This window comes from Oncorhynchus tshawytscha, linkage group LG32 (assembly GCF_018296145.1).
Source record: "Oncorhynchus tshawytscha isolate Ot180627B linkage group LG32, Otsh_v2.0, whole genome shotgun sequence".
NCBI lineage: Eukaryota > Metazoa > Chordata > Actinopteri > Salmoniformes > Salmonidae > Oncorhynchus > Oncorhynchus tshawytscha.
In genome coordinates, this window is record NC_056460.1 from 11,858,437 (window position 1) to 11,885,867 (window position 27,431).

The 27,431-nt window shown below is 43.0% G+C and overlaps 1 protein-coding gene, 1 long non-coding RNA gene and 1 pseudogene across 2 annotated transcripts in view; 2 read left to right on the forward strand and 1 right to left on the reverse strand.

The window, feature by feature from the left end:
• LOC112230281 (growth factor receptor-bound protein 2) overlaps positions 1–10,224 on the reverse strand; it is a 33,877-nt gene extending 23,653 nt beyond the window's left edge. The window contains exon 1 of the mRNA XM_042310680.1: positions 9,768–10,224. Within this exon, the coding sequence (XP_042166614.1) occupies positions 9,768–9,845 (78 nt within the window). The 5' untranslated portion in view covers positions 9,846–10,224. The remainder of the gene's footprint in view (positions 1–9,767) is intronic.
• Positions 1,205–9,576, forward strand: LOC112230282. Its single transcript, XR_002950294.2, has 3 exons — positions 1,205–1,310; positions 4,815–4,940; positions 5,703–9,576. It is a non-coding gene; the product is annotated as an uncharacterized LOC112230282 (long non-coding RNA).
• A 13,396-nt stretch (positions 10,225–23,620) lies between the features above and the next one.
• LOC112230115 lies at positions 23,621–24,856 on the forward strand (annotated as a pseudogene).
• The last annotated feature ends 2,575 nt before the right edge of the window (positions 24,857–27,431 follow it).

Sequence of the window (27,431 nt, forward strand, 5' to 3'; positions counted from 1 at the left end):
TGGAAGGAGGAGAGATGACTAGAAACGATTCAGTTGACCGTTTTATGTGTGGATTAATTGTCAGAGTAAAGGACCTTGTGCATTTCAGGTAAAATAACACCTCAATGTTTATATCTCAGGCCAGATTAGCTAGAAACAGCAAGCTAACTAGCTAATTTTTTTGCTAATCTATTTGCTATAGAAAGGAATGGATACCGCCCAGTTAAAGTTATGTAGTCTCAATTAGCCTAGCTAGGCTAATTTCTCTCAGTTTGATGCAGTCAAGACAGATACTACGTAATCACACGAGATGAATAACGAGCAATAAGTCTACCACTGCGAGTCAACATGGTTACCATCTCTCCCTCTCCCTGCTCCCCTGGTTACTCTCAGACGCACACCACAAGGCTTCTGGAACGGCAAAATATGGTTATTTTGCTCGAATGGGTACAGAAACGGTTGTAACAGGATGGTTACATCGTAACTATGACTTCTCAGAAGAGGCAGTGGTGTCAAACTCATCAGAAACTCTGGGTATAGACTAGAGTTTGGGTATAACCAGAGGTACTGGATATAATGACGGGATAAGTATAAATTCCTAACAATGGGATTCGTTGTCCACAGAGCGGAATGGCAGGCTGTCGAGCTCCTGTCTATTCCTCTCTGGTGATTGGTGTATAGATTGCGTTATTTAATAGTTTTGTAAAAAATATTAAAATGAGGGGTGTTGACGTCAACCGCCTGTTTTCAATGTAGAGTGAGATGCTATGCTAACCCCATGAATATGCATAGATTGTCACGAGCTCCAACAGGGACAACACTGATAGTGTTTTTTCTCAAAGTTGCCAGGATATCACTCGTGTCACACTTGCGTCGGTACACTCGTAACATGCTAAGCATTACGAAATGTCTATTAGATCAAAAAGCCTCACAATATCACAATAGCAATACATTTTTATCTTGACTAAACTCTCATTGCCCCCCATACAAAAACACTTCACTTGTTTAATAATGAATAATCTTCTAAATGTGGACAGATTTTGGGAGGAGTAAACCCTCTCGCTCCGCCTCGTCGGGCTCAATCACAATTATCCCCAACCTTAGCCCTCCCCCTCCGTGTTGTGCCATCCAGCAAGTCACATCGAGCCGGAGTGGTGTTCAAAGTTCAACTTTGAGCGAGGGGTAGAACCTTTGAGCCCTGTAGTTGTCCCTCCAAACAATGCGAATTGACATGCTGACTTCCCATCAGAACTCCCATGAAGCACTGTGACCCAAGTCTCTAAAGTTGCCTCAGGAAGATGCCTGGCAAAAATACTACAACGGAAGCAAACGTAAGTAATTACTACGTCATAACAAATCATGCAAAAAATGTACAGTTAAGAGGTATATATATATATATATATATATATATATATATATATATATATATATATATATATATATATTTATTAATGCAGGAAAGGATTCTGGATAAATTAATTTACGAAAATTGCCATTTAACAAGGTGACTAGCTAACATTAGCCAACTAACCATATATTTAGCTTGCTGATGGACGTGACATTTGTATGACTTGTAATATGTGTTTGAATGTTTTAGACTCCTGAGCAAACAAGACTGTCATCTTGTGAAACCCAGTGCAGTGGATGTAAAGAATCTAGCTTAGCTAGCCAAATTCTACAATTTTGATTCTACAAATTTGTAAGCTTGTTTTGCTGTTCATGAACAAATATTTCACTTCTTTATTGTAGTAACTTAACTAGGGCTGTGAAATTTGGATTTTTGACGTTAAGAAAATCCCTAACCCGAAAAGCGTTTTTTTCCCTCCTTACTAAATTTAAATCACAGCGCAGTTATCACAAAGCTACCACCAACAGGTCCTGATCAGCATCATAAACGGATTCATTTTTTTATTTTACAAATACCTAACGCAACAATGCTGTAACATTTAGTAGGAGAAAAAAAACTCATTTTTATCTACTTCATTAACCGGAGCTGTACGAGGGAGAGCGAAGCAGAGCAGCAGCCAGCCAGGCTCTTGAGCGGGGGAGGGGCCATGCCTTATATATACACACTGCTCAAAAAAATAAAGGGAACACTTAAACAACACAATGTAACGCCAAGTCAATCACACTTCTGTGAAATCAAACTGTCCACTTAGGAAGCAACACTGATTGACAATACATTTCACATGCTGTTGTGCAAATGGAATAGACAACAGGTGGAAATTATAGGCAATTAGCAAGACACCCCCAATAAAGGAATGGTTCTGCAGGTGGTGACCACAGACCACTTCAGTTCCTATGCTTCCTGGCTGATGGTTTGGTCACTTTTGAATGTTGGCGGTGCTTTCACTCTAGTGGTAGCATGAGACGGAGTCTACAACCCACACAAGTGGCTCAGGTAGTGCAGCTCATCCAGGATGGCACATCAATGCGAGCTGTGGCAAGAAGGTTTGCTGTGTCTGTCAGCGTAGTGTCCAGAGCATGGAGGCGCTACCAGGAGACAGGCCAGTACATCAGGAGACGTGGAGGCCGTAGGAGGGCAACAACCCAGCAGCAGGACCGCTACCTCCGCCTGTGTGCAAGGAGGAGCAGGAGGAGCACTGCCAGAGCCCTGCAAAATGACCTCCAGCAGGCCACAAATGTGCATGTGTCTGCTCAAACGGTCAGAAACAGACTCCATGAGGGTGGTATGAGGGCCCGACGTCCACAGGTGGGGGTTGTGCTTACAGCCCAACACCGTGCAGGACGTTTGGCATTTGCCAGAGTACATCAAGATTGGCAAATTCGCCACTGGCGCCCTGTGCTCTTCACAGATGAAAGCAGGTTCACACTGAGCACATGTTACAGAGAGTCTGGAGACACCATGGAGAACGTTCTGCTGCCTGCAACATCCTCCAGCATGACCGGTTTGGCGGTGGGTCCATCATGGTGCGGGGTGGCATTTCTTTGGGGGGGGCCGCACAGCCCTCCATGTGCTCGCCAAAGGTAGCCTGACTGCCATTAGGTACCGAGATGAGATCCTCCGACCCCTTGTGAGGCCATATGCTGGTGCGGTTGGCCCTGGGTTCCTCCTAATGCAAGACAATGCTAGACCTCATGTGGCTGGAGTGTGTCAGCAGTTCCTGCAAGAGGAAGGTATTTATGCTATGGACTGGCCCGCCCTTTCCCCAGACCTGAATCCAATTGAGCACATCTGGGACATCATGTCTTGCTCCATCCACCAGACTGTCCAGGAGTTGGCAGATGCTTTAGTCCAGGTCTGGGAGGAGATCCCTCAGGAGACCATCCGCCACCTCATCGGGAGCATGCCCAGGCATTGTAGGGAGGTCATACAGGCACGTGGAGGCCACACACACTACTGAGCCTCATGTTGACTTGTTTTAAGGACATTACATCAAAGTTGGATCAGCCTGTAGTGTGGTTTTCCACTTTAATTTTGAGTGTGACTCCAAATCCAGACCTCCATGGGTTGATAAATTTAATTTCCATTGATAATTTGTGTGATTTTGTTGTCAGCACATTCAGCTATGTAAAGAAAAGTATTTAATAAGAATATTTCATTCATTCAGATCTAGAATGTGTTATTTTTGTTTATTTTATTTTTTTGAGCAGTATACTGGTTTATTTTATTTTATTTACACACCACACACACGTAAATAAATATACAGATGCCACTTTGGGAACCACATAAGCAAAAGTTATGGGTGTTTTCATGCACATTATGTTGATGGAATTGTGTTCCATCACGACGGCTAAATTACAGGATGGGAAAGAAGAAATTGCTTAATTTATCTCACACACACGGTTCCTGAAACAATTACGCTTTCCTGGAATGGAAGCAAACCAGTAAATAATCTTGCAGTGAGCATTTAGCCTGTTCCCTCCAGTTCCCTGAAGTATACAAATAGAGTGAGAACGATCAATATCAGGAAGTGGCTCTATCGACATCACAGTAAAGACAAATGAGGTGTGAGAAGGCAACTTGTGCATCCAAAATGGAACCCTATTTTCATATATAGCGCATGACTTTTGATTGGGCCCATAAGACTGGTCAAAAGTAGTGTACTATATAGGGAATAGGGAGCCATTTCAGGGTGTTGTGATAAAAAAAAATGTAAAAGCTCAGGGGAGGGAGGGAAAACAAAGCGTCTAGTTAGAAAGCCATCCGTATAGAGCTAACAGGCCAAGGTATTGTACTGTATGGTTGGTCCACATGGGAGAAGGCCGGTTTAGGTTTAATCAATGGTTAAATCATTTGACTGGGCTTAGAGATAGATCTTTGAAAGAGCACTGTAGAGAGGGTGAGAGGCTGTGTGTGGTGAGAGAGGTGTGGGAGAGGAGAGGGTTGTTTCCAAGGTATTAGACAGAGCGGTGTTGGGGATCGCAGCTTTGAGGAAAAACATCATGTTGAAGAGCCCACACTAGTCCCACTGCGGATTAGTTTAGTGTGTGTGTGCATGCGTGTGTTTTCTAGGGTGGGCTTGACACAGTTGTGTGTGTGTGTGTGTGTGTGTGTGTGTATGCATCTGCTTGCATGCGTTTTGTGAGGCTGAGAGTCAAGAGAATCATTAGCTGTGACAGGAAAACATGTCTTGCTTTTCACACTGTCAGGCCCATGATCACACTCCTAGCTAAAGAGCAGTAGGGAGTGTGTTGTGGTGAGCCTCAACTACTGTAGCCCTGGAGAGAATTAAGACTGGGTGTCAACCCATGCAAAATGAAACTCTGGCAAGTTGTGAGGTCTGGAAATTTCTGAGCACACCTGAAAAGATAGTCACTCTTTCTCCTGAAATTGTAAAATCCCTCATTCCTTTGATGTTGTCAAATCTCAGGACATTCCCAACAGAAATGGAGCGAACTCGGCATCTACCCATCCCAAACCACACAGGAGGACAAGCAGGAAAACAAGGAAGCAAGGCTCCCGGATGGCTTCAATGCGAAGGTCCCTGAACACAGGGGTAATAAGAGCAGCCTTTGGCATTACGAATGGGTCAGACAGTAGCAGTAAACGTATATCACTCTCTGTGCATGTGTGCACTGCCAGCCCTCCAGTCAGACGATCTCATACTGTAATTAGGTCAGATTCACTTCCAAGGGTAATAAGCATCATCTATGGTGCAGTAGCCGCAGGGGGACGAGGGTGCAAAAATCTTTTTAACACTCTGCCATTGTAGAGGGGAGTGCACGATTTGTTAGAACATCCTAACTTAACCTAGGGGGCGTGCACGATTTGTCAACACCCGGACATTAGTTCACAAACCTAACCTGATACATGATGGCTTTATGCTTAAAAATACCCTTGTTCTATCAATTTAGGTCTGTTTTTGGGGTTTTTAAAGTTGTGTCCATCGTGTAGTAAGGCAACACGATACGTCTTGGGATTCAGAGCCACTAATCTCATCAAGAAGGTTCCTCAACACTAGTCTACCTCTCCGTCTGCCATCCCACCCTCTCTTTCTTCATCATGCTTTGTTTTTCTGCACTGTAATTGAACACTTTATATACTGTAACTCCGTACACACAGTGATGGGAGGTGACGAGAGAGCGCCCTGGCACAGGAATGTGGGTTTACTTTAGGCCTGTTCTCCCTCGGTCTTCTTTAGCACCTCTAGCAGGTCACATGCTCTGACATGGGACCTGCTAGTTTGTTTAGGTCTTTCACTCACTCTCTTTCTGCCAGGGGAAATAAATAAACAGGGCCTCGTTCTCTCTATCAACAGTGCTTCAGTCTGCAGGATGAAGAGAACGAGGGATGAAGGGAGCAGAGGAGAGAAATGGAGAGACTGAGGAGAGCAGCCAGCCGCATCGCTCACCTCCATTTCCTCCTTCTGGAGGACAAAGATAAGGACAAGAGCTGTGACAGAGAAGGGCAGATGGATTAATGATCGTTCTGTTCTTCTCTCAATGGGGACAGTCAATGTGTGTCTATTATTGTCTTTCCTTGCATCGCCCTTGTCTTGACACTCATCTGGATAGAGTGGCGATTCCACCTTGTAATGGGAGCATTGATATATTCTACATTCGCCCTGTCAAAGGAGTCAGTGTCACCCACACGCAGGTGCACACGCACCCATACACACTCATAAGTATACACATAGAAATGCTGTGGTCAAATGGCAGAAGAACCTACTATGCACGACATAAGTGACCCATAGGACGCAGCTTCTGGTGTATAAGGTTCTAAGAAACCTAGCCAGGTTAACATCCGCCATGGGAATGAGTTCAGTTCACTAGCTCGTGTTGACAGACGCTGCCTGTACTTTACTGTACATTGACAGTACATCCCGTTTTAGCTCCCGCTGCCTCTGGCATTATGGGAGAGTGGTGTGGAGTGCTTTTTTTCTTTCTCTCCCTCTCTTTATCCTTCTGTGCCTGACTGCCAGCTCAGAAAACAGACTGCTGACGTCCCTGGGTTCACACCAAAAAGCCAAAGACCCAAAGTGAGACCAGGCAGGTCTGAGATCTGTGCTGTATAGCCTTAGCCAAATGGCACTGACAATGGCCATTCGATTTGGCTACGCAGCAAAAACTAATCTGGGACCAGGCTAAGGTGCTGCTAATTCCCTAAAAACTGTTTAGCCAGACACAATCAGGTGACTTGAGACCAAAGCTGTTTGTAGTTTCCTTCTTCTCCTTTGTTTGACCAGAAGTGATGCTCCATTCTCTTTGGACTTCTGTCACACACACAGACCTTGACCAGGTTCCTGTCTCAGATGGTTCTTCTTTCCACTCCTTGCTTGCAGGCTAAATTTAGACCTGATGCTGCCTGGCTTTTGTGCTGCGGCCTCAGTTGACAGAGAAAAATAAAGGGAGAGAGAGAAACAGAGACGTTGCATGCCCCAGAGCCATTGAATGTCTGTCCTGCATCAAAAAAAACTCTAAATAAAAACTGAGGTCTCCTCTCGTGCCCTTCTAAATGCATGAGAAAAACCGAGATGTTTGTGTTACTCAAGACAAGACTTCTGGCAGTAAGCGTTATTTATTTCTGACATTCTCTTCCTGACAACTCAATTCCAGAGAATAAACTCCTCCACCCTTTGTACAGTGGGGGATGGGGGAGTTACCCTACATATTAGGAGGAAATAATCTCTCATCTTCACAGATCTCTAAAAATATCCATGAGGACTTAATGTCCCCTGTATTGTAAGGGGATCTCAAGAACCGAGCTAAATCGATCATGGACATGGCACGTCACGCATTGGCTGTATTCTAATTCTCAGCAATTCACCAAGACAGTAAGCTTATTCCATAAGAGCTCAGTTCATCAAGAGAGTAGACCTACTTCACAACAGCCTCTTGACTGAACATCATGTAACACTTGTGTTATAGTACATGCTGGAACAGAACTGGGGTATTGACACAGTGCCAGGCCAGAAGCTTTGAAGTGTGTGGTTAAGAAGAGGACACCTATGGGTCCCGAGAATTGTGTCAAAGAGCCCCGTTCTCCAGCCATCCTCCCGCCACGGTCAGAATTCAATTCGGAAAGGAGGCATAAGATCACTGCCGACGTTCCTGAATCCCCTCCAGATTCTCCCTCTATGAACTCAGAAAAGCCAAGACTGCGTCAGCAGAGCGTTCCCGGGAAGTTGCAAAAACGGAACTCGACAGAACCCTTTCGCAACTCCGGGCGGAGTTTGTGCATGCATGCTGCGCTACGCAGGAAGAACCGAGCAGGGAGAGAGAGAGAAGAAAAAAAAGAATAGCCTCGGGTGTAGTAGCATTTTTACCGGCAAGTTGTTGCCACACACCACACTCTTGGACGATTAATATTTATGTGGCGCCCGCCGAGCGAGCGAAGCCTAAAGCCCAGGGGATGGAGCAAGCTGCCTGGCATACTCCCCATCAACTTCTACAGTGCTGAGATAAAGAATGTTCGCTCTCCATTGAGCTTCATTTCTGTGAACAAATCAGGTAACACAAGAAAGAAATCTATTGATTTGGCCTTTAGAATATAGCTCGCTCCCAGATGTGTTTGTGCCGTCTTGCCAAATGCTATGGTCATTGTCACGCCGGCTAAAAGCTTGGCTAATACAGGAGGGACATTGGTTTGGCTGACAGAATGTACTATGCGGATAGTAAAAGTTACTTACACTAGTGTATACTGTATGCAGTATAGCCTGCACTCACATGCCTCCTATCACCGATCAGCAATCGCACCAATTGTCCTTCAGATGCTCCTCTTGGGCAATCACAGACTTGTTAAGTCGGTAGATGCAGCCAGAAACGGCGTGACGAACACTGCTTCTCTTTGAAGTATGAAAGCCGCTGCATGATGAACTGAGGTTGACTCAGGCAACAAATTGACTGATAACTTTGTTCACCGTTTTCACAGCTCGCGGCCATATTCCTTTTAAGGCCTCATGATCAGATTGGTTCCTGTTTCTAGTGTGAACATCTTCAACTGATGTTTCTCTTGAGGAGATATGAATGCGTATTCCTGTCCTGGTTCGCCGGATCTGTTTCTGCCTCTGACCGTGGCGTTGCCGGGGTACATTGCCAGAGTAGAGGAGAACAGAGCACAGGGCCAGACTGTTCTCAAAACACCAGCTGAAAGAGGGAACTGGAAAGAAGACAAGACTGCACACAACCAGACGTTTACCTCGGACACACACTTCACTCTCAATCTTCTCTTTACTGCATATTGTTTTTATTACTATTTTTTTTGCATATGGTTTTAACCTGAACTGACACCAGTATTATGATTGCAGTGCAGGCAGTCAGCATGCAGTTATGCCACAAAAAGCTCAGCTATAATAGAGCTTTTATAACCATTATAACATGTCTTGAAGCAGAGCTGTTAAAGTACTGTTCTGACACTGAAATGAAGGAGCTGTCATAATCCCAGCAAGGGAAGGGGTGTGGTTGTAAACATACTGCCAGCTCATCCTCTCTCTTTAGCTCTCCTTCCTTCTCCGTTTCTGACTGAGTGAGGGAAAATGTATAGAAGCAAAGGATGATACTGGAGACTTCCTGTTTCAGCATTATCACAGTCTACTTAACCACAGAAGTCCAATATTGCTGAACTACTGAGGATAATGAAAGGATTCAATGAAAGAGCTTATTAAGTGTACTTTTTAACAAACTAGGGGGAGGGTTAGTTACTTATTCTGTCTCCTCTTGTAGCATTTCTTTGACTAAAAATTGTCATATAGGCTACAAAGACTAATTTTGGGGTTGCTCATTCTGGTTCTCCACAAAATGATGACTGCATGTAAAATGTTGAGTACAGTATAGGATGCTTGTTATAGGATGCGAGAAAGACAGAATTGTGTCCTGCCAAAGACTACCAGTGCTATCCTTTTCCATATCTGTACGGAAACAAATCGCTGAACTTTTCCTTGAAAACATGACACCGATTACCATATGACTTGCCATTGACAAAGACATTAGCTGCCCCTCATTCAAATGTGTTGGAACCAAAGGACAACACCCCTGCAACATGTTTTTCTTTATATTATATTCCATTATATTCCCTCTCATTCTGTAGGCCTATCATAATAAATAAACCTCTGAAAAGACAAGGTAAAATCTCTTACAAAATACTTTATTGAATATCGACCAATTCAAGTGAATTAAGGGACTTACTGGTTACAAGTTTTTCGATAATGTCCTTAAAAACCAGTTACCAGTTACAGGAGTGTCTAAAATTAAGACACAAAATGACCAACAACAAAAAATGTAACAGGCTATTGTAAATAGTGTAATAACTAGACATAATAATAACCACAAAGGAAAAATATCTGACACATTTAAGAATATAAATAGTGAAGCAATGGGCTGCTTACCTTCAACGTTTCTCCACGTTTAAAACTCAACTCATCATCTGCAGTGGCTTTGAAATCGTATTTGGCAATGGCCTCCATGGTGAGGATTGTTGGAACACCTGTATGCTGTGTTGATGAATGCACAAGTACCCTTCTGAAGTCTTTCAATGGAGTTTATTCCTCAAAGGAATGATGAAAATTATTAACAATGTCAGAAGAAGAAAAAAACAGAACAGCTCCGGTCCCGTTTTCCCCCTGGTCTGACCAGTCACTCCGAGTAGCACAAATACCCTCACTCGCTGCACGCCGCTACAAACCTGTGAACAAGAACGCAGATAGAGAACCAGAGACTATGTAGCAGCAAATGAACATTAACCAACAACGAAAAACAATGGACTAATATGATAGTTTGTGATGTGATGCCGCGCCCATAGACAATACTAGCATTCTGACGATCGCGCAATCAGGAGAGGAAATATATAATCTGATTGACGTCTCCTCAGGCCAACTAAAGCACATCATCTCCACAATTGACCAATCGGATGTGAGAATACTGTCATATCCAATAGGTGTTCTGTAGCTGTGCAAAACCAATGGGATTGCTAATTTACACGCTTTGTAGAGGATTTTTTTGACAGGCAGATGTGGTTGATGACTCAAACCTCGAGCTAAATGTAGAATGTCTAGTTTCGACTCAAAATCGTTTTATGTCGCGTACAATATTTTCTGCCCTCTTTCCTTGGCATTAGCCAAGTCCTTATTTTGTATACCTTTCCAGCTAATTTGAGTGAAACATTGTGGAGTAAAAACAAAGAGCTGTGATATTTATTGCATTGTTACAATTTATTGTTTCCAAATTTGACAAGCAACAGTTTGTTACAAAGTTAAAAGTAACCTAGTTGTCACAATTGCTAAAACTACGAAATGAGACTTGTAGGCCTACTTTAGCTCCAACAGAAGAAAGATTACGAAGATACGACTATTAGGCTATTGTTGTGCTAGTCCTACAATGTAGGTTAATTAAACAAGAATATAGGCTAAATCATTTTTAAAAAGTGGTCGATGGCCCACCAGGTCTTGCTTGAAGTGAAACTGTTCAGGTCTCCGAAGTAGCCTTGTCCACCTACACTCATTTAATGTTACCTTGTTTTCTACTTGCTATCCCTTGGAATTATACAAAAAACGTGTTATTAGTAGGCTATCCACTTCCTAGAACGTGAGCTCTGTATATAGGAAGCTTCCTATCGCGACATTTTGGGATTACTTAAATCTGCACAGAAATTTGCCCACTCCCCTGTTCCACTGCTCCGCCCTCTTCTCTCTCTTTGCAATTCAAAGTGATTTATTGGCAGAGGTAGCATGTTTAGATTGCCAATGGAAGTGGAATAGAAAATAAACAAAAGTGAAATAAACAATAATAAATTAACAGTAAACATTAAACTCTCAAAAGTTTCTTAAAGAATAGAGACATTTTAAATGTTATACTTTTGGCTATGCGCAGTGTTGTAACAATGTGAAAAGTACAAAAGCGAAAATAATTAGACAGATGAATATAGTTTGTTTTTTAAATGGATTTTTTGCTTCACTGGTTGCCCTTTTGTGGCAACAGGTCACAAATCTTGCTGCTGTGATGGCACACTGTGGTATTTAACCTAATAGATAAGGGAGTTCATCAAAATTGGATTTGTTTTCAAATTCTTTGTGGGTCAGTGTAATCTGAGGGAAATATGTGTCTCTAATTGGCATTGGCAATGCTCCTTATATGGACACATCACTGCACTCTATACTCCTCTGTAAACTGGTAATCTCTGTGTACCCGTCCCAAGACCCACTGGTTGATGCTTATTTATAAAACCCTCTAGGCCTATTTGAGATAACTATTGCATCCCTCATCCTCCACATAAAACACCCGTCTGCCAGTCACATTCTGTTAAAGGTCCACCAAGCACACACATCCCTGGCTTGCTCGTCTTTTAATTTGCTGCAGCTCGAGACTGGAAGAGCTGCAACGCACACTCAAACTGGACCGTTTTATCTCCATCTCTTCATTCAAAGACTCAATCATGGACACTCGTACTGACAGTTGAGGATGCTTTGCGTGATGTACTGTTGTCTCTACCTTCTTGCCCTTTGTGCTGTTGTCTGTGCCCAACAATGTTTGCACCCTGTTTTGTGCTGCTACCATGTTGTGCTGCTACCATGTTGTGCTGCTGCCATGTTGTCATGTTGTGTTGCTGCCATGCTGTGTTGTCTTAGCTATCTCTTTATGTAGTGTTGTGTTGTCTCTCTTGTTGTGATATGTATTTTGTCCTATATTTTTATTTAATTTATTTGTATTTTTAATTCCAGCCCCCGTCCCTGCCTTTTGGTTGGCCGTCATTGTAATTACAAATGTGTTCTTAACTGAATTGCCTAGTTAAATAAAGGATACATTTAAAAAAAAAAAACAGTTATACATTTTTCAGGAGGTTAGAAAGTGCATCTCAGTTTCCACCTGTTTTTTTTTGGTTAGTTCTTTCCAATGTGACGAGTAATTATATTTTCGTTTTCTAAAGATGTCTCTCTCTCACACACACAAACACACACTTTTGCATGAATATACATGTGTGAAGAGTAGAAGACAACATTTAGTTTGGCTCTAGACCTCACCTGTTGTAGACTTGTCATAAGGTGTAAGGTACATGTAGGCCTAATAGGTGTGCAATTCCAACCATTGACTCCATAGCAGGGATTACTTGGCCATCTAGTGGTACAAAATTAGAATGAATTGTAAAATGATACAGGAGAAAAAATATGCATATAATTGGATAGGCTACATACAGGTAATTGCCCCCAAAAATGGATTTAACACTTTAATAAATTAGGGATACAAATTATATTGAATGCAGGTGCTTCCACACAGGTGTGGTTCCCGAGTGAATTAAGCAATTAACATCCCATCATGCTTACTGCCCTGCAACACTATAGACATCGGGCGGCCAGCATTGCCATCAGCAATCAGATCAACTTCCAAATATTGTTTTGCAAAGTAAAATGAGAGCGCAAGAAACAGAAAGGCTTTTTCCATGAGCTCATATGCCATCACCAGCAAGACTCATTGGGCGAGTCAGTGGAACTAGAAAGCATTTTTAGGACTATAATTTTGAGTTGGATGACCGTTAAACTAATATTCCCAGTCGGGAACTTGTTTTTCCCCGACTTCTCAGTTGTCTTGAACACACTGAAGTCGGAGACTTTCCCAACTCCTAATTACCAGTTTTTTTGAAACGCAGAATTAAAAACGATTATGCCAAAGTCTCCAGTCGTCTAAAATGACGTAAAATTGCATGAAATGCGTTCATAAAAAGGTACATTTATACTGTAAAACTTCTGACAGCCAACTTTCTAACTCCATCCATAACTTTGACATTATGGCACTCCAGAAGGCAGTTGAGTCACTGTTAGTTTTAATTTGTGAATTTTGTCTCTTGTATAATCAATTCTGTACATTAATTTAGTTACAGACCAGCTCCAGACATAAAAATATCAAACTTTTAATTTGTTTAGGAACTCAGTCGAGAATAGTAGAATACACAAGGTGCAAAAGTTCTAAATTTTGTTGTATCAGCAGTTTCTCTTGTTTGGTCAGTCACGGACAACTAGCCATGTCAGCTAACAAGTTTTTAATTGTATGTGCCCTGGGGACCTGAGCTCCAGGGGGACCCATTGATTTTGTTAGTCACGGTCACGTTGTATAAATGATTGGAGACAGCCGCAGGAATACGTAATAAGGGGTTTTAATACTCCACCCAAAAATACAACATGCCATGAAAAGGCATCGGGACGAAGCCCAAAACAAACAGGTATACAAAACACTCTGGGATGTAACCCAAACAAAACAGTGAGGTTAAACCTCTAATAAATACACGGGACATTACCCTGAATAGCAATACACGGGACGAGACCCGTAATAACAAGTGCACAACAATACACGGGACGAGACCCGTAGTAATGAGTACACAATACACAAAGCACGAAAGCCGAAACCACAAAGCACAGGTACTCACAAGCCCAACGGACATGGGAACAATACCACAAAAGGTTGGTTCCAATAGTCTTGGTTCTAATAGTTAATATCGTTTTCTGTAAGCTTTTGTATATCTTTGTATATCTTACCTATCATATGGGTATAATTTTCTGACTTAAATAGCAATCCCTCAAGTTGTTATAGTGTTCTTAACTGTGAAGTTGTTCATGTTCTTAGCTCCATCCTTTGAAAACAGACATGTGAAAAGATTCTGGGATAAACATGCACATCTTCAATATGTGCCCATTGTTTCTCTTTCGTGCATTTAACAACATGTCGCAAGTAAAAGCCTTGGACTCCTCCATAAAGGCCTGATTGGTGGAGTGCTGCAGAGATGATTGTCCTTCTGGAAGCTTCTCCCATTTCCACAAAGGAATTCTAGAGCCCTGTCAGAGTGACCATGGTGTTCATGGTCCCCTCCCTGACCAAGGCCCTTCTCCCCCAATTGCGCAGTTTGGCCAGGCGGCCAGCTCTAGGAAGAGTCTTGGTGGTTCTAAACTTCTTCCATTTAAGAATGATGGAGGCCACTGTGTTCTTGGGGACCTTCAATGCTGCAGAATTGTTGTTGGTGGTACCCTTCCCCAGATCTGTGCCTCAACACAATCCTGTCTCAGAGCTCTACGGACAATTCCTTCGACCTCATGGCTTGTTTTTTTTCTCTGACATGCGCTTTCAACTGTGGAACCTTATATTGACAGGTGTGTGCCTTTCCAAATCATGTCCAATCAATTGAATTTACCACAGGCGGACTCCAATCAAGTTGAAGAAACATCTCAAGGGTGATCAATGGAAACAGGATGCACCGGAGCTCAATTTCGAGTCTCAGCAAAAGGTCTGAATACTTATGTATGTATGGTATTTTTGTTTTTTATTTTTATACATTTGCTAAAATTCTAAAAACGTGTTTTTGCTTTGTCGTTATTGTCACACCCTGACCATAGTTTGCTTTGTATGTTCTATGTTTTGTTTGGTCAGGGTGTGATCTGAGTGGGCATTCTATGTTGGATGTCTTGTTTGTCTGTTTCTGTGTTTGGGCCTGATATGGTTCTCAATCAGAGGCAGGTGTTAGTCATTGTCTCTGATTGGGAGCCATATTTAGGTAGCCTGTTTTGTGTTGGGTTTTGTGGGTGATTGTTCCTGTCTTTGTGTCTGTTACACCAGATAGGGCTGTTTTTTTGGGTTGTCACGGTTCTTGTTTTTGTATATTGTTCTATTGTCATCTTTATCAAAGATGTATCTAAATAACCACGCTGCGTTTTGGTCCGCCTCTCCTTCAACAGAAGAAAGCCGTGACAGTTATGGGGTATTGTGTGTACTTATTTAATCCATTTTAGAATAAGTCTGTAATGTAACAAATGAGTTTGTTATTATTTTATTGTTGGATTTTATTACATTTATGGATCTGTAATCTGCAAGGGGAGGGGAGTTACCTTCTCCCAGAATGTCAAATAAAATGATATATTCTCCAAACAAATGTTTTTACCGTGTCTAATATTTATGGTCAAGTGATTTCTATGTTGCATCCTAAGATGCTGGGTTCTTCTACTGAAGACTCCGAAGCGTAGGGAACACTAAAATAACACATCCTAGATCTGAATGAATGAAATATTCTTATTAAATACTTTTTTATTTACATAGTTGAATGTGTTGACAACAAAATCACACACAAATTATCAATGGAAATCAAATTTATCAACCCATGGAGCTCTGGATTTGGAGTCACACTCAAAATTAAAGTGGAAAACCACACTACAGGCTGATCCAACTTTGTAATGTCCTTAAAACAAGTCAAAATGAGTCAGAGTGTGTGGCTTCCACGTGCCTGTATGACCTCCCTACAACGCCTGGGCATGCTCCTGATGAGGTGGTGGATGGTCTCCTGAGGGATCTCCTCCCAGACCTGGACTAAAGCATCCGCCAACTCCTGGACAGTCTGTGGTGCAACGTGGTGTTGGTGGATGGAGCGAGACATGATGTCCCAGATGTGCTCAATTTGATTCAGGTCTGGGGAACGGGCGGGCCAGTCCATAGCATCAATGCCTTCCTCTTGCAGGAACTGCTGACACACTCCAACCACATGAGGTCTAGCATTGTCTTGCATTAGGAAGAACCCAGGGCCAACCGCACCAGCATATGGTCTCACAAGGGGTCTGAGGATCTCATCTCGGTACCTAATGGCAGTCAGGCTACCTCTGGCGAGCACATGGAGGGCTGTGCGGCCCCCCAAAGAAATGCCACCCCGGACCATGACTGACCCACCGCCAAACCGGTCATGCTGGAGGATGTTGCAGGCAGCAGAATGTTCTCCACGGCGTCTCCAGACTGTCACATCTGTCACATGTACTCAGTGTGAACCTGCTTTCATCTGTGAAGAGCACAGGGCGCCGGGTTGTTGCCCTCCTACGGCCTCCTTATGTACTGGCCTGTCTCCTGGTAGCGCCTCCATGCTCTGGACACTACGCTGACAGACACAGCAAACCTTCTTGCCACATCTCGCATTGATGTGCCATCCTGGATGAGCTGCACTACCTGAGCCACTTGTGTGGGTTGTAGACTCCGTCTCATGCTACCACTAGAGTGAAAGCACCGCCAGCATTCAAAAGTGACCAAAACATCAGCCAGGAAGCATAGGAACTGAGAAGTGGTCTGTGGTCACCACCTGCAGAACCCCTCCTTTATTGGGGGTGTCTTGCTAATTGCCTATAATTTCCACCTGTTGTCTATTCCATTTGCACAACAGCATGTGACATTTATTGCCAATCAGTTTTGTTTCCTAAGTGGACAGTTTGATTTCACAGAAGTGAGATTGACTTGGCGTTACATTGTGTTGTTTAAGTGTTCCCTTTATTTTTTTGAGCAGTGTATTTAACGTTCTCCTTAACACATTCCAGTCGACCACTCTCTGCAGTGTCTTCAGCCCAACTCACCAATACATCATTGAACTTTACCCACCCTTGCATCTTGTAATCCAATCACTTCAATGCCAGAACGGAAACCCCATTGTCATTTGTTAATTCAAATAACTCAACCCCTGCATGCAAATCCCATTGACTATTTGCAACCATTTAAAATCTAAACTCATTAACACATAATTCATTTCTCAATACACGACATTCTATTTTTAGTGATTCTTTTTATGTCTGCTGATAGTTACTTTTTGAAATGATTTGTTTGACAATAAGATGAAAACATCATGATGGTTGTGTTCAGTCCAAATGAAAAGGTAATACAAACAAATATACTGTTACACTATTGTTATACTGTTACTGTTATACTGTTACTGTTATACTGTTACACTATACTACACTGTTACACTATACCTCTTTACTGTTAGGCCTCGAACCTCACGGTATAATTAATAATATGTTCACCACCATCAACAAAACACCAAATGGAATTTGTGGAAGAATGGTGTTGCATCCATAGCAATTAGAACACTTACAGGCTGACTACGCCGCTTGCGTCGCATCCGGGAGCGTTGCAAAATACATTTTGAAATAAATCTATATTATTCAATTATTGCACCCACACTGCTCGTACGCGCCAACGAGGGTCTGCGTGGCCAAGGGCTAAAATAGAAGTCAGTTCTATTTCTGACGCAGATCGCGCTGCAAGTCCTGCCTCTCCCATCTCCTCATTGGTTTATAGAAGCAGGTACCCACGTGCCATCTCCTCATTGGTTATACCCACATGGGTGACTGAAAGACGAAATAGGTCAGTGGCGGTAATGTGCCTAATTTATGAAAGTTGCCAATTGCAATATAAAGTCAAGAGAAGAAAAAGGCTGGAAGGAGGAGAGATGACTAGAAACAATTCGGTTAACCATTTTATGTGTGGATTAATTAGTGGAGTAGATGTCCTTGTGCATTTCAGGTAAAATAACAACTCAATGTTTATATCCCAGGACAAATTAGCTAGCAACAGCAAGCTAGCTAAATTGGACAAATTAGCTAGTAAGTGCAAGCTAGCTAGCTAAATTGCCATAAATGTTTAATGCTTTTCGACCAAATTAATATAATTGGTTCAGTTTGTTTTGATATTTTAACCTGCGTGTCGTGATCGTGTTTGGTGTGGGGGGACAAAATACATTTATGCGCGTGCGGCAGTCGGTTTGGTGGGTTTCGTGTTAGGATCTCTATAGTTGCATCCTTCCAATAGAGTTCCAGACACTTGTAGGCATTGCCTGACGTTCGATGGCGTCACTTCTACGACACACAATAATGCCAACCAAGGTGCATTGAAGCTGTTCTGGCTCTTGGTGGCCCAGCGTCCTATTAAGCTGCTTTATGTTTATGTTTCCTTTGTTTTTCGCAGTTAGGCTGCCTGCAAGTTCCCAATTAGTTTTCAATTATCATAAAAATGACACAATGAGTGGAACATGTTCGAGTTCATTTTGTCACAAAAAATAAGGATAGGTAGCAATAAAGTCCGGCATTGGATATGCTACAGTTTCAAATAAACGTAAAGTATGTTGGTGAAGGTATTCTTTCAGGTTAAGCTATTGGTCATCAAAGAACAAGGAGGTCCACTCTTCATGCTATTAAAATGCCTTTATTGTGGTGCCATGTTAAAATGGAACAAAATCTTTACAACATTTGAAAGAGTATTTAATTAAGGCTTTCAGTAGCATAAAAAAAGTACACTGGCCCTCCTTGATCTTTGAAGTGGCTGTCAAAATGCATTAAATAATCGACATGTGAGTCAAGACAACAGATACAGCCGTATACATCAATGGTGCCAGCTGGACTTCTAAACAGATGAGTTGTCCTCGAAACTTCATCCTCAGCTAATGAAAGACGAAGAGTGCAGTTGCAAATAGACTATACAGTACCGCCGTGCAGCTGCAGGAGAGTTATCAGTCTCCTAGTAAAAAGCTTGAAGACACTGGGTGTCTGTCTCCACTCCTTCCAGCGCATGCAAACAATATGCTACTAAGCAGTAAAGTCCACGACAAGAGCGGAAACGTTTATTATATTTTGATGGATCTCATGAATAAAATGGAGTGGCATTATTGAAGGTACACTGCTCAAAAAAATAAAAGGGACACTTAAACAACACAATGTAACTCCAAGTCAATCACACTTCTGTGAAATCAAACTGTCCACTTAGGAAGCAACACTGATTGAAATGACTCATAGCCTACAATGATTTCACATTATCTTATTATGGCACACATAATGTCGGCTATAATGAGAGCTACAGTCATCTTCTTTTTGTTTTCATTTGTTTTTCCTTGAAGACGTTAAATGGTTGGTTTCCTTCACTGCTCTGTGTAAAACTTGTTATTCAGAGGGAAATTAAAATCTGTCTAGTAGCTTCATGAAGGCACAGCTAGTGCCAACCTTTTCCTTTTTGAGTGACTTGTTTTTCGTCAGAATGGCTCATCCTCTACCTTAATCTCAAAAGAGCAATGAAAATTCCTGTGAACTGTTAGCAGCTATGTTATTGTTTTTTTTTGTCAAAGATACTGTATATAGCACATACCAAGGGCACTGAAATATATATTACTGGGCACTGAAAGATCTTCACAGGTTTGGTTTATGGATTGCCTTAGTCTACTATACAGTATATCATGATTTATTACAATGTTCCTCTGCTGTTAGTAAATTGGGGGGCCGTGTCAGGAATATTACCGAAGGTGGCTCCCCTTCTTGTTCGGGTGGCGCTCGGCGGTCGTCATCGCCGGTCTACTAGCTGCCACCGATCCTTTGTTCCGTGTTCGTTTGGTTTTGTCTAATTGGTTTCACCTGTTCATTGTTTGGTTGTTAGGGTGGGGTTATTTAAGTCCGCTTCTGTTTGTGTGGGCTTGTTCTTCTGTATTTGTGAGAGGTGTTAGTTGGGTTTTCTCGCTGTCCTGGTATTTTACCTATGGGTACTATATTGTTTTTATAGTTACGCCTGGTTTGGGTATACTATTTTGTTCCTTTAATTTTGAAGTGTTTTTTTCCCCCGCATCCTTTGCTCTCTGCGCCTGACTCCACACCCATTCACTCATTGAGCGTTACAGGCTGAGGGGGGCTGTTTTCAAATCCAAACAGTGAGAGATCTCAACAAGACGCCTGATCCCTCGAGCTGACATGAATGTGGTATAGCAACACAGTGCCTCCAGAAAGTATTCAAAACACTTGACTCTGTTATGTAAAAGTGGAAGAAAAACAGAAGTATTCAACCCCCTGGAGTCAATACATATTAGAATCACCCTTGGCAGCCATCACAGCTGTGAGTCTTTCTGGGTAAGTCTCTAAGAGCCTTCCACACCTGGATTTTGTAAGATTTGCTCATTATTCTTTTCAAAATTCTTCAGGCTCTGTCTGGTTGTTGATCATTGCTAGACAACCATTTTCAGGTCTTGCCATCGATTTTCAAGCAGATTTAAGTCAAAACTGTAACTCGGCCCCTCATGAACATTTACTGTGTTCTTGGTAGAAACTCCAGTGTAGATTTGGCTTTGTGTTTTAGGTTATTGTCCTGCTGAAAGGTGGGTTCATCTCCCAGTGTCTGGTGGAAAGCAGACTGAACCAGGTTTTCCTCTAGAATTTTGCCTGTTCTTAGCAATTTTTTTTTTTTCCTGAAACACTCCCCATTCCTTAACGATTACAAGCATACCCATAACATGATGCAGCCACCACTATGCTTGGAAATATGGAGAGCGGTACTCAGTAATCTGTAGTATTAGAATTGCCCCAAACATAACACTTTGTATTCAAGACAAGCCACATTTTTTTGCAGTATTACTTTAGTGTCTTGTTGCAAACAGGATGCATGTTTTGGAATATTTTTTAAATTCTGTACAGGCTTCTTTCTTTTCACTCTGTCAATTAGGATAGTATTGTGGAGTAACTATAATGTTGATCCATCCTCGGTTTTCTCCTATCGCAGCCAATAAACTCTGTAACTGTTTTAAAGTCACCATTGGCCTCATGGTGAAATCCCTGAGCGGTGTCCTTCCTCTCTGGCAATGGAGTTAGGAAGGACACCTGTATCTTTGTAGTGACCATCCAAAGTGTATTTAATAACTTCACCATGCTTAAAGGGATATCCAATAGCTGCCATTCTTTGCGAGGCATTGGAAAACCTCCCTGGTTTTTGTGGTTGAATCTGTTTGAAAATCACTGCTCGACTGAGGGACCTTACAGATAATTTTATGTGTGGGGTATGGAGATGAGGTAGTCATTCCAAAAATCATGTTAAACACTATTATTACACACAGAGTGCAACTTATTATGTGAGTTGTTAAGCACATTTTTATTCCTGCACTTATTTAGGCTTGCCGTTAAAAAGGTGTTGAATACTTATTGACTCCAAGACATTTCAGCTTTTAATTTTTCATTAACTAGTAAACATTTCTAAAAACATAATTCCACTTTGACATCATGGGGTATTGTGTGTAGGCCAGTGACAACAAATATCAATTTTATCCTTTTTAAATTCAGACTGTAACACAACAAATTATGTAAAAAGTCAACGGTGTGAATAGGGCTGTTCTGGTGACCGTATTACTGCCACACTGGTGGTCACGAGTCATGGAGACAGTCACATTCCACATGAGTGTTTAGTCACGTAATTACGCTTCTCCAAGATCTGATGCTGCTGATGGTCATTAGTAACCTACCAAACTTGCTAACTGCCTGGTACTCAGCAGTCTATTGTCCCTCTAATCACTCTGACATAAATGCAAATGTAATCAAAAATCTAATCAAACACTTCATGAGAGCTCATGTTGTGCAACATTTCTATAGGCTATGCAATTGGGGGAGTAAACAAAGTGATGGCCCTTATTAAAAAGAGGAGGATCCGATCAGGCTGGGTTTCTGTACAGCACTTTGTGACATCGGCTGATGTAAAAAGGGATTTATAAATACATTTGATTGGTTGATCAGCATTCTATAGGCTAGGTCTACTATATTTATTTCTGAACTTTCCTAATATTACAACCGGAGTATAGCCGACCTGGCTGGCATGAATATGAACCACAGGAAAAGCGTCCTCCATTCACTATTTAAGTGCATAGAGGGGATGCCGCTGGGAAATATGAGGCATTACCAAGTGCTTGTCAAATTGTGAATGAGAAACTGATGAAGTGTGAACAGCCTGCACAAAAAAACAAAGCAGAGCTCATGCCTTTCATGCAACTTTTTTCAAATCATCAAATCATTAGTCGCATCATGCAGCCTTACAATGTATAAAAAATCTAAACATATAGCCCAACGTTTGTAGAACAACTAAAGTTACATCAATAACTCTAAATTATGCATATAGGAGGACCTATTTCTTTGTTAACCGCTCAACACAGAATAGCCGCATGTGTGCACTCCCTCAAATCGATTGGAGAAAATATCCTTTCTATTTTATTCAGCTTTGTTCAATTGTATTCTTAATATTATAAAACAATATAAAATAATGCCACGGAATTCTAAGCAAAATGCTAAATGTACTAGTGTAGCCCACAGCCATTTGGCATAGACAGATCAGGACCGAACATAAGGACAACTATTGTGTTCTTCTGAAATAGACTACATTTTCTTCTTATCATATTTCTTTAGACCTGTCTAAAATAAGTAATGGATTTATTGTGAAGCTTTAGGCTGTATTACATGGATTTCTTAGACTTTTTAAAATGTAGATGTTCCAAAGCCAGGAGATGTTAAATGTCTTTGTTAATCAATTACCGTGACATCAACAGTTATTTGCTTAACAAATAAGCACAGCCCTAGGTGTGAATACACTGTATAAAGCTAGGTCTCAACCCCCCCAGGAAAAAAGTTTATATTTAAGAGAACAAATCAATGCTTCCTCCCGTTTAGACCAGTGAGACGCAGCTCTTCCTGGCTCTGTACACTCCTAGAATTAATAGTGACTCAAGGAACCTTGGAGTTCCTCAGGGAACCATTGCTAGTCAGACAGAAATACTCCTCATCAGCTGTGTAATAATCATGCTGTTTAATCATCTTATTGATATGCCACACCTGTCAGGTGGATTAATTATATTGGCAAAGTAGAAATGCTCACTAACAGGGATGTAAACATATTTGTGCACAAAATCTGAGAGAAATACGTTTTTTTTGTGCGTATGGAAAATTTCAGGGATCTTTTACTTCAGCTCATGAAAGATGGGAACAACACATTGCATGTTGCTTTTATATTTTTGTTTATTATAGTATAATCTAATCTGTTCAAAACAGTGGCAGGAGGTGCAGCAGTGGTCATTACATTTTTACATGGAAACCTGAAATTGGTGTATTTATGCATTTGTTCAAATGCACAGATCGCTTTATACACTACAAGGCCAAAAGTATGTTGACACCACTACAAATGAGTGGATTTGTCTATTTCAGCCACACCTGTTGCTGACAGGTGTATAAAATCGACCACACAGCCATGCAATCTCCAAAGACAAACATTGGCAGTAGAATGGCCTTTATTGAAGAGCTCAATGACTTTCAACGTGGCACTGTCATAGAATGCCACCTTTCTGCCCTGCTAGAGCTGCTCAACTGTAAGTGCTGTTATTGTGAAATGGAAATGTCTAGGAGCAACAATGGCCCAGCCGCAAAGTGGTAGGCCACACAAGCTCACAGAACAAGACCGCTGAGTACTGAAGCTCGTAGCGCATAAAAATCGTCTGTCCTCGGTTGCAACACTCACTACCGAGTTCCAAACTGCCTTTGGAAGCAACGTCAGCACAATAACTGTTCGTCGGGAGCTTCATGAAATGGGTTTCCATGGCCGAGGAGCCGCACACAAGCCTAATATCATCATGCACAATGCCAAGCGTCAGAACCAAGTTCTATTTTAGCGCCTAGCACAGATGCTCATTGACGGGTGCGAGCAGTGTGGGTGTAATGATTTAATAACATGTATGTGTACATTTATTTTGCAACGCTCACGCACGCACGCGAGGTGAACGGTGTGGTCAGCATGTAAGAGTGTACCACCTGGGTCGCGGCAGCCAGGCTATGTAAATTGATGCTTGACAGTTCTGGTTTATGGATATATGACACATCATACTGGTATTTTAATTACATTCTCCTCTGCTGCTCTTGTTTAGGTGTCGGTGGGAGTCATGATCCCTACTACAACAACGTCATCTTGCCCACCATATTCGGCATCATCTGTTTCCTGGGCATTATGGGTAACTGCATGGTCATCTACACCATCGTCGACCTCCTCTTCCTCGTCGTTATGCCCTTCCTCATCCACCAGTTGATGTGCAATGGCTCGTGGTGCTTCGGCGCCACTATGTGCACAGTCATCACCGCCCTGGACTCCAACAGTCAGATCGTGAGCACGTACATCCTCACGGTCATGACTCTGGACCGCTACCTGGCCACGGTCCACCCCATCCGCTTCAACTACGTTTGGACGCCGTGCATGGCAACCGCGGTTATCGTTCCAGTATGGACGCTGTCGTTGCTGACCATCATCCCGGTGTGGATGTACACAGGCCTGATGCCTCTGCCTGGCGACCTGGTGGGCTGTGCCCTGCTACTTCCCGATCCGTCTACCGACATCTACTGGTTCACTCTCTACCAGTTTATCTTGGCTTTCGCTCTGCCGCTTCTCATCATCTGCATGGTCTTTTTCAAGATCCTCAAGCACATTCCCCCCAGCGTGGCCCCCTTGCCCCCCAGCGTGGCCCCCTTGCCCCCAGCGTGGCCCCCTTGCCCACCAGCGTGGCCCCCTTGCCCCCCAGGAGACTGAGGGTGCGCACCAAGAAAGTAACCCGTATGGCGGTGGCCCTTACTACATCCTCCAGCTGGTTCATGTTGGAGTCCAGAACTCCAGCCCAGCCTTCTCCTATGCCTACAACATAGCCATTAGCATGGGCTACGTTAACAGCTGCATCAACCCGTTCCTCTACATTGTGTTGAATGAGACCTTCAAGATGCAGCTCATCCTGGCCATGTGGCCGGTCCACAGGAAGTTCCGGGTCAACCCCGCCAGCACCACGGAGAGTAGTGTTTGTCTGAGATTGACCACTGACAGACCCCAGCAGGATCAGAGCTCCAGGGAGCTGCTGCCTGCCAATATGGTCGCCCGCTGAGGCCTGTTGCATGACAATTTTTGTTTTGTTGAACCTTTATTGAACAAGACCTCTTTACCAAGGGAGACCTGGTGTGACCAGTGGAAGAGGGTATGAGATCAGTGTACAAGAACGGTGCATGAGGACAATCTATGGACCAATGTATAGGAAGAACTGTGTATTTCATTACTGAATTTGAACAGTGTACAGGCAGGAACAGTGTATTGAATCAATGTATGGACCCATGTACAGGATAGGGTTGCAAACATCCAGTAACTTTCCCCAAATCCCCTGGTTTTCCAGAAAATCCGGTTGAAAGATTCCCTGAATCAGGAAGTAATAAGTAAGAAATCCAAAATCCTCCAACCAGGATTTCTATAAAACCTTATGACTTTTGGGAAAGTTGCCAGATTTCTGCATCCCTAGTTTTTGCAACCCTAGTACAGTCTGTGACATTGTGTTGGATCACTGTATGGGATCAATGATGTATGTCTACAGTTAATGAATCGATCAGAATAGAAGAAGAATCAATATGTGTGGCATCAGTGAGTAGGATCAGGCTGAGCCTGAGAGGAGATGTTTAACATAGTCAGGATGAGATTATTGAGTACCAGCCAACACATGGTACTCAGTACTGTAAACATAGGTACTGACACATAAGGATATATATTTTTAAATGATTTGCTAATGATATTCAGTGGATAATGTAAAAGTGTGAGAGTCAAGAGGGTTCATAGCTCAATGTACGGATCAATGAATAAATACACACAGACATAAATTACCAGCATGATTATGACTAGTTTTATATTGTGTCAGTCATTGTATTTCAATTCTTCAGGGAAGGCAAGTTTTAGCACAATCCCTTACTGTAGTTTTGGTTTGTCAATCTAACTAATGTGTGTTCAATTTCATTTCAATGTACAATGTTCACATACCACTTATATTGTACAGTATGTTCAGTACCTAGTACCTACACTACAATTGCATCATAAATGCATGTTTCCCCTTCACTTAATGTTGCGTGGTACTTTTTATCATACTCTACATTTGTATATTGTCTAAGAAGTCATCATGTATGACCAATCGGTGTGGATGTGTTGTAAATATATGTCACGACTTTTGCCGAAGTCGATGCCTCTCCTTGTTCGGGCGGTGCTCGACGTCACCAGTCTTCTAGCCATCATTGATCCATTTTTAATTTTACATTGGTTTTGTCTTGTCTTCCTACACACCTGGTTTCAAACCCATTCATTACATATATTTAACCCTCTGTTTCCCCTCATGTCCTTGTCAGAGATTGTTTATTTTTGTATGATTGTGTATTATGTATTGGTTTTGGAGTTTTGTTAAAAGCTATTAAACTACTTCATTTATACCAAGTTCGATTCTCCTGCCCCTGACTTCCCTGCCACCTACACACACGACATTACAGAATCTCTGACCATAATATGGAGTCAGCAGGAGAAGGTACCCCGGTCATGGAGGTGGAGGAGCGCGTCCAGGAGCATGCGGAATTGCTTTACCATCTGGGCGCTGCCATTGATCACGTTGTCCAGACAATGGACAGCTGGGAGAGACAGGGAGTTCTTCCAGCGCCTCCACCAGCACAACCGGAGTCTATCCTGAGCGACCCTTTCCCGCCTGAACCCAGTGGGATCCGTCTCTTCATGCCACAGTGGTACGATGGGAGTGCTGCCAACTGCCAGGGTTTCCTTCTCCAACTAAACCTCTATTTGGCCACGGTCCACCCAGCTCCATTGGACCATGAGAAGGTGTCCGCCCTCGTCTCGTGCCTCACCGGGAAAGCCCTGGAGTGGGCCAACGCCGTGTGGAGAGGGGGAGATGCGGCGTTGGACCATTTTGAGGAGTTCAACGCCGTTTCCGGGCAGTCTTCAACCACCCACCCGGGGGCAGAGTGGCGGGTGAGCGCCTCTACCATCTACCAGGAGACGAGGAGCGCCCAGGAGTTTGTCCTGGAGTTTAGGGCCCAGGGCCCTGCCGTCGCAGGATGGAACAACAGGGCCCTGATCGACCATTACCGCTGCAGTCTGTGCGAGGACGTCCATCAGGAGCTGGCCTGCAGAGACACCACCCTCACTTTCGACCAGCTGGTGGACCTGTCCATCCGGCTGGACAACCTGCTGGCTACTCACGGACGTCCAGATCGGGGTCTGGTGGTTCCATCCTCCCACGCCCCATCTCCGATACCCATGGAGCTAAGAGGGGCGGTGCGCAGGGAGACCGGAGGGGGTTCCAGATCGTGCACCATCTGTGGCCGCAGAGATCACACTGCCGGTCGGTGCCGGGTTGGTTCCTCTGGGAATCGGTCAGCAGGCAGGGAGCTCTGGCGTCACCCCAGGTGAGCCGGCACCATTCTCACCCGGAGCGCTCTGTTGCACATATGTTTGTGTCTGTCACTTTTCCTGAATTTTCCCCGCATTCCCAGCATAAGGCGCTCGTTGATTCAGGCGCAGCTGGGAATTTCATTGATAGAGCGTTAGCTCATAGTTTAGGGAGCCCCATTGTTCCAATGGATGTGCCCTTCCCCATTCACGCCTTAGATAGTCGACCATTAGGGCCAGGGTTAACCAGGGAG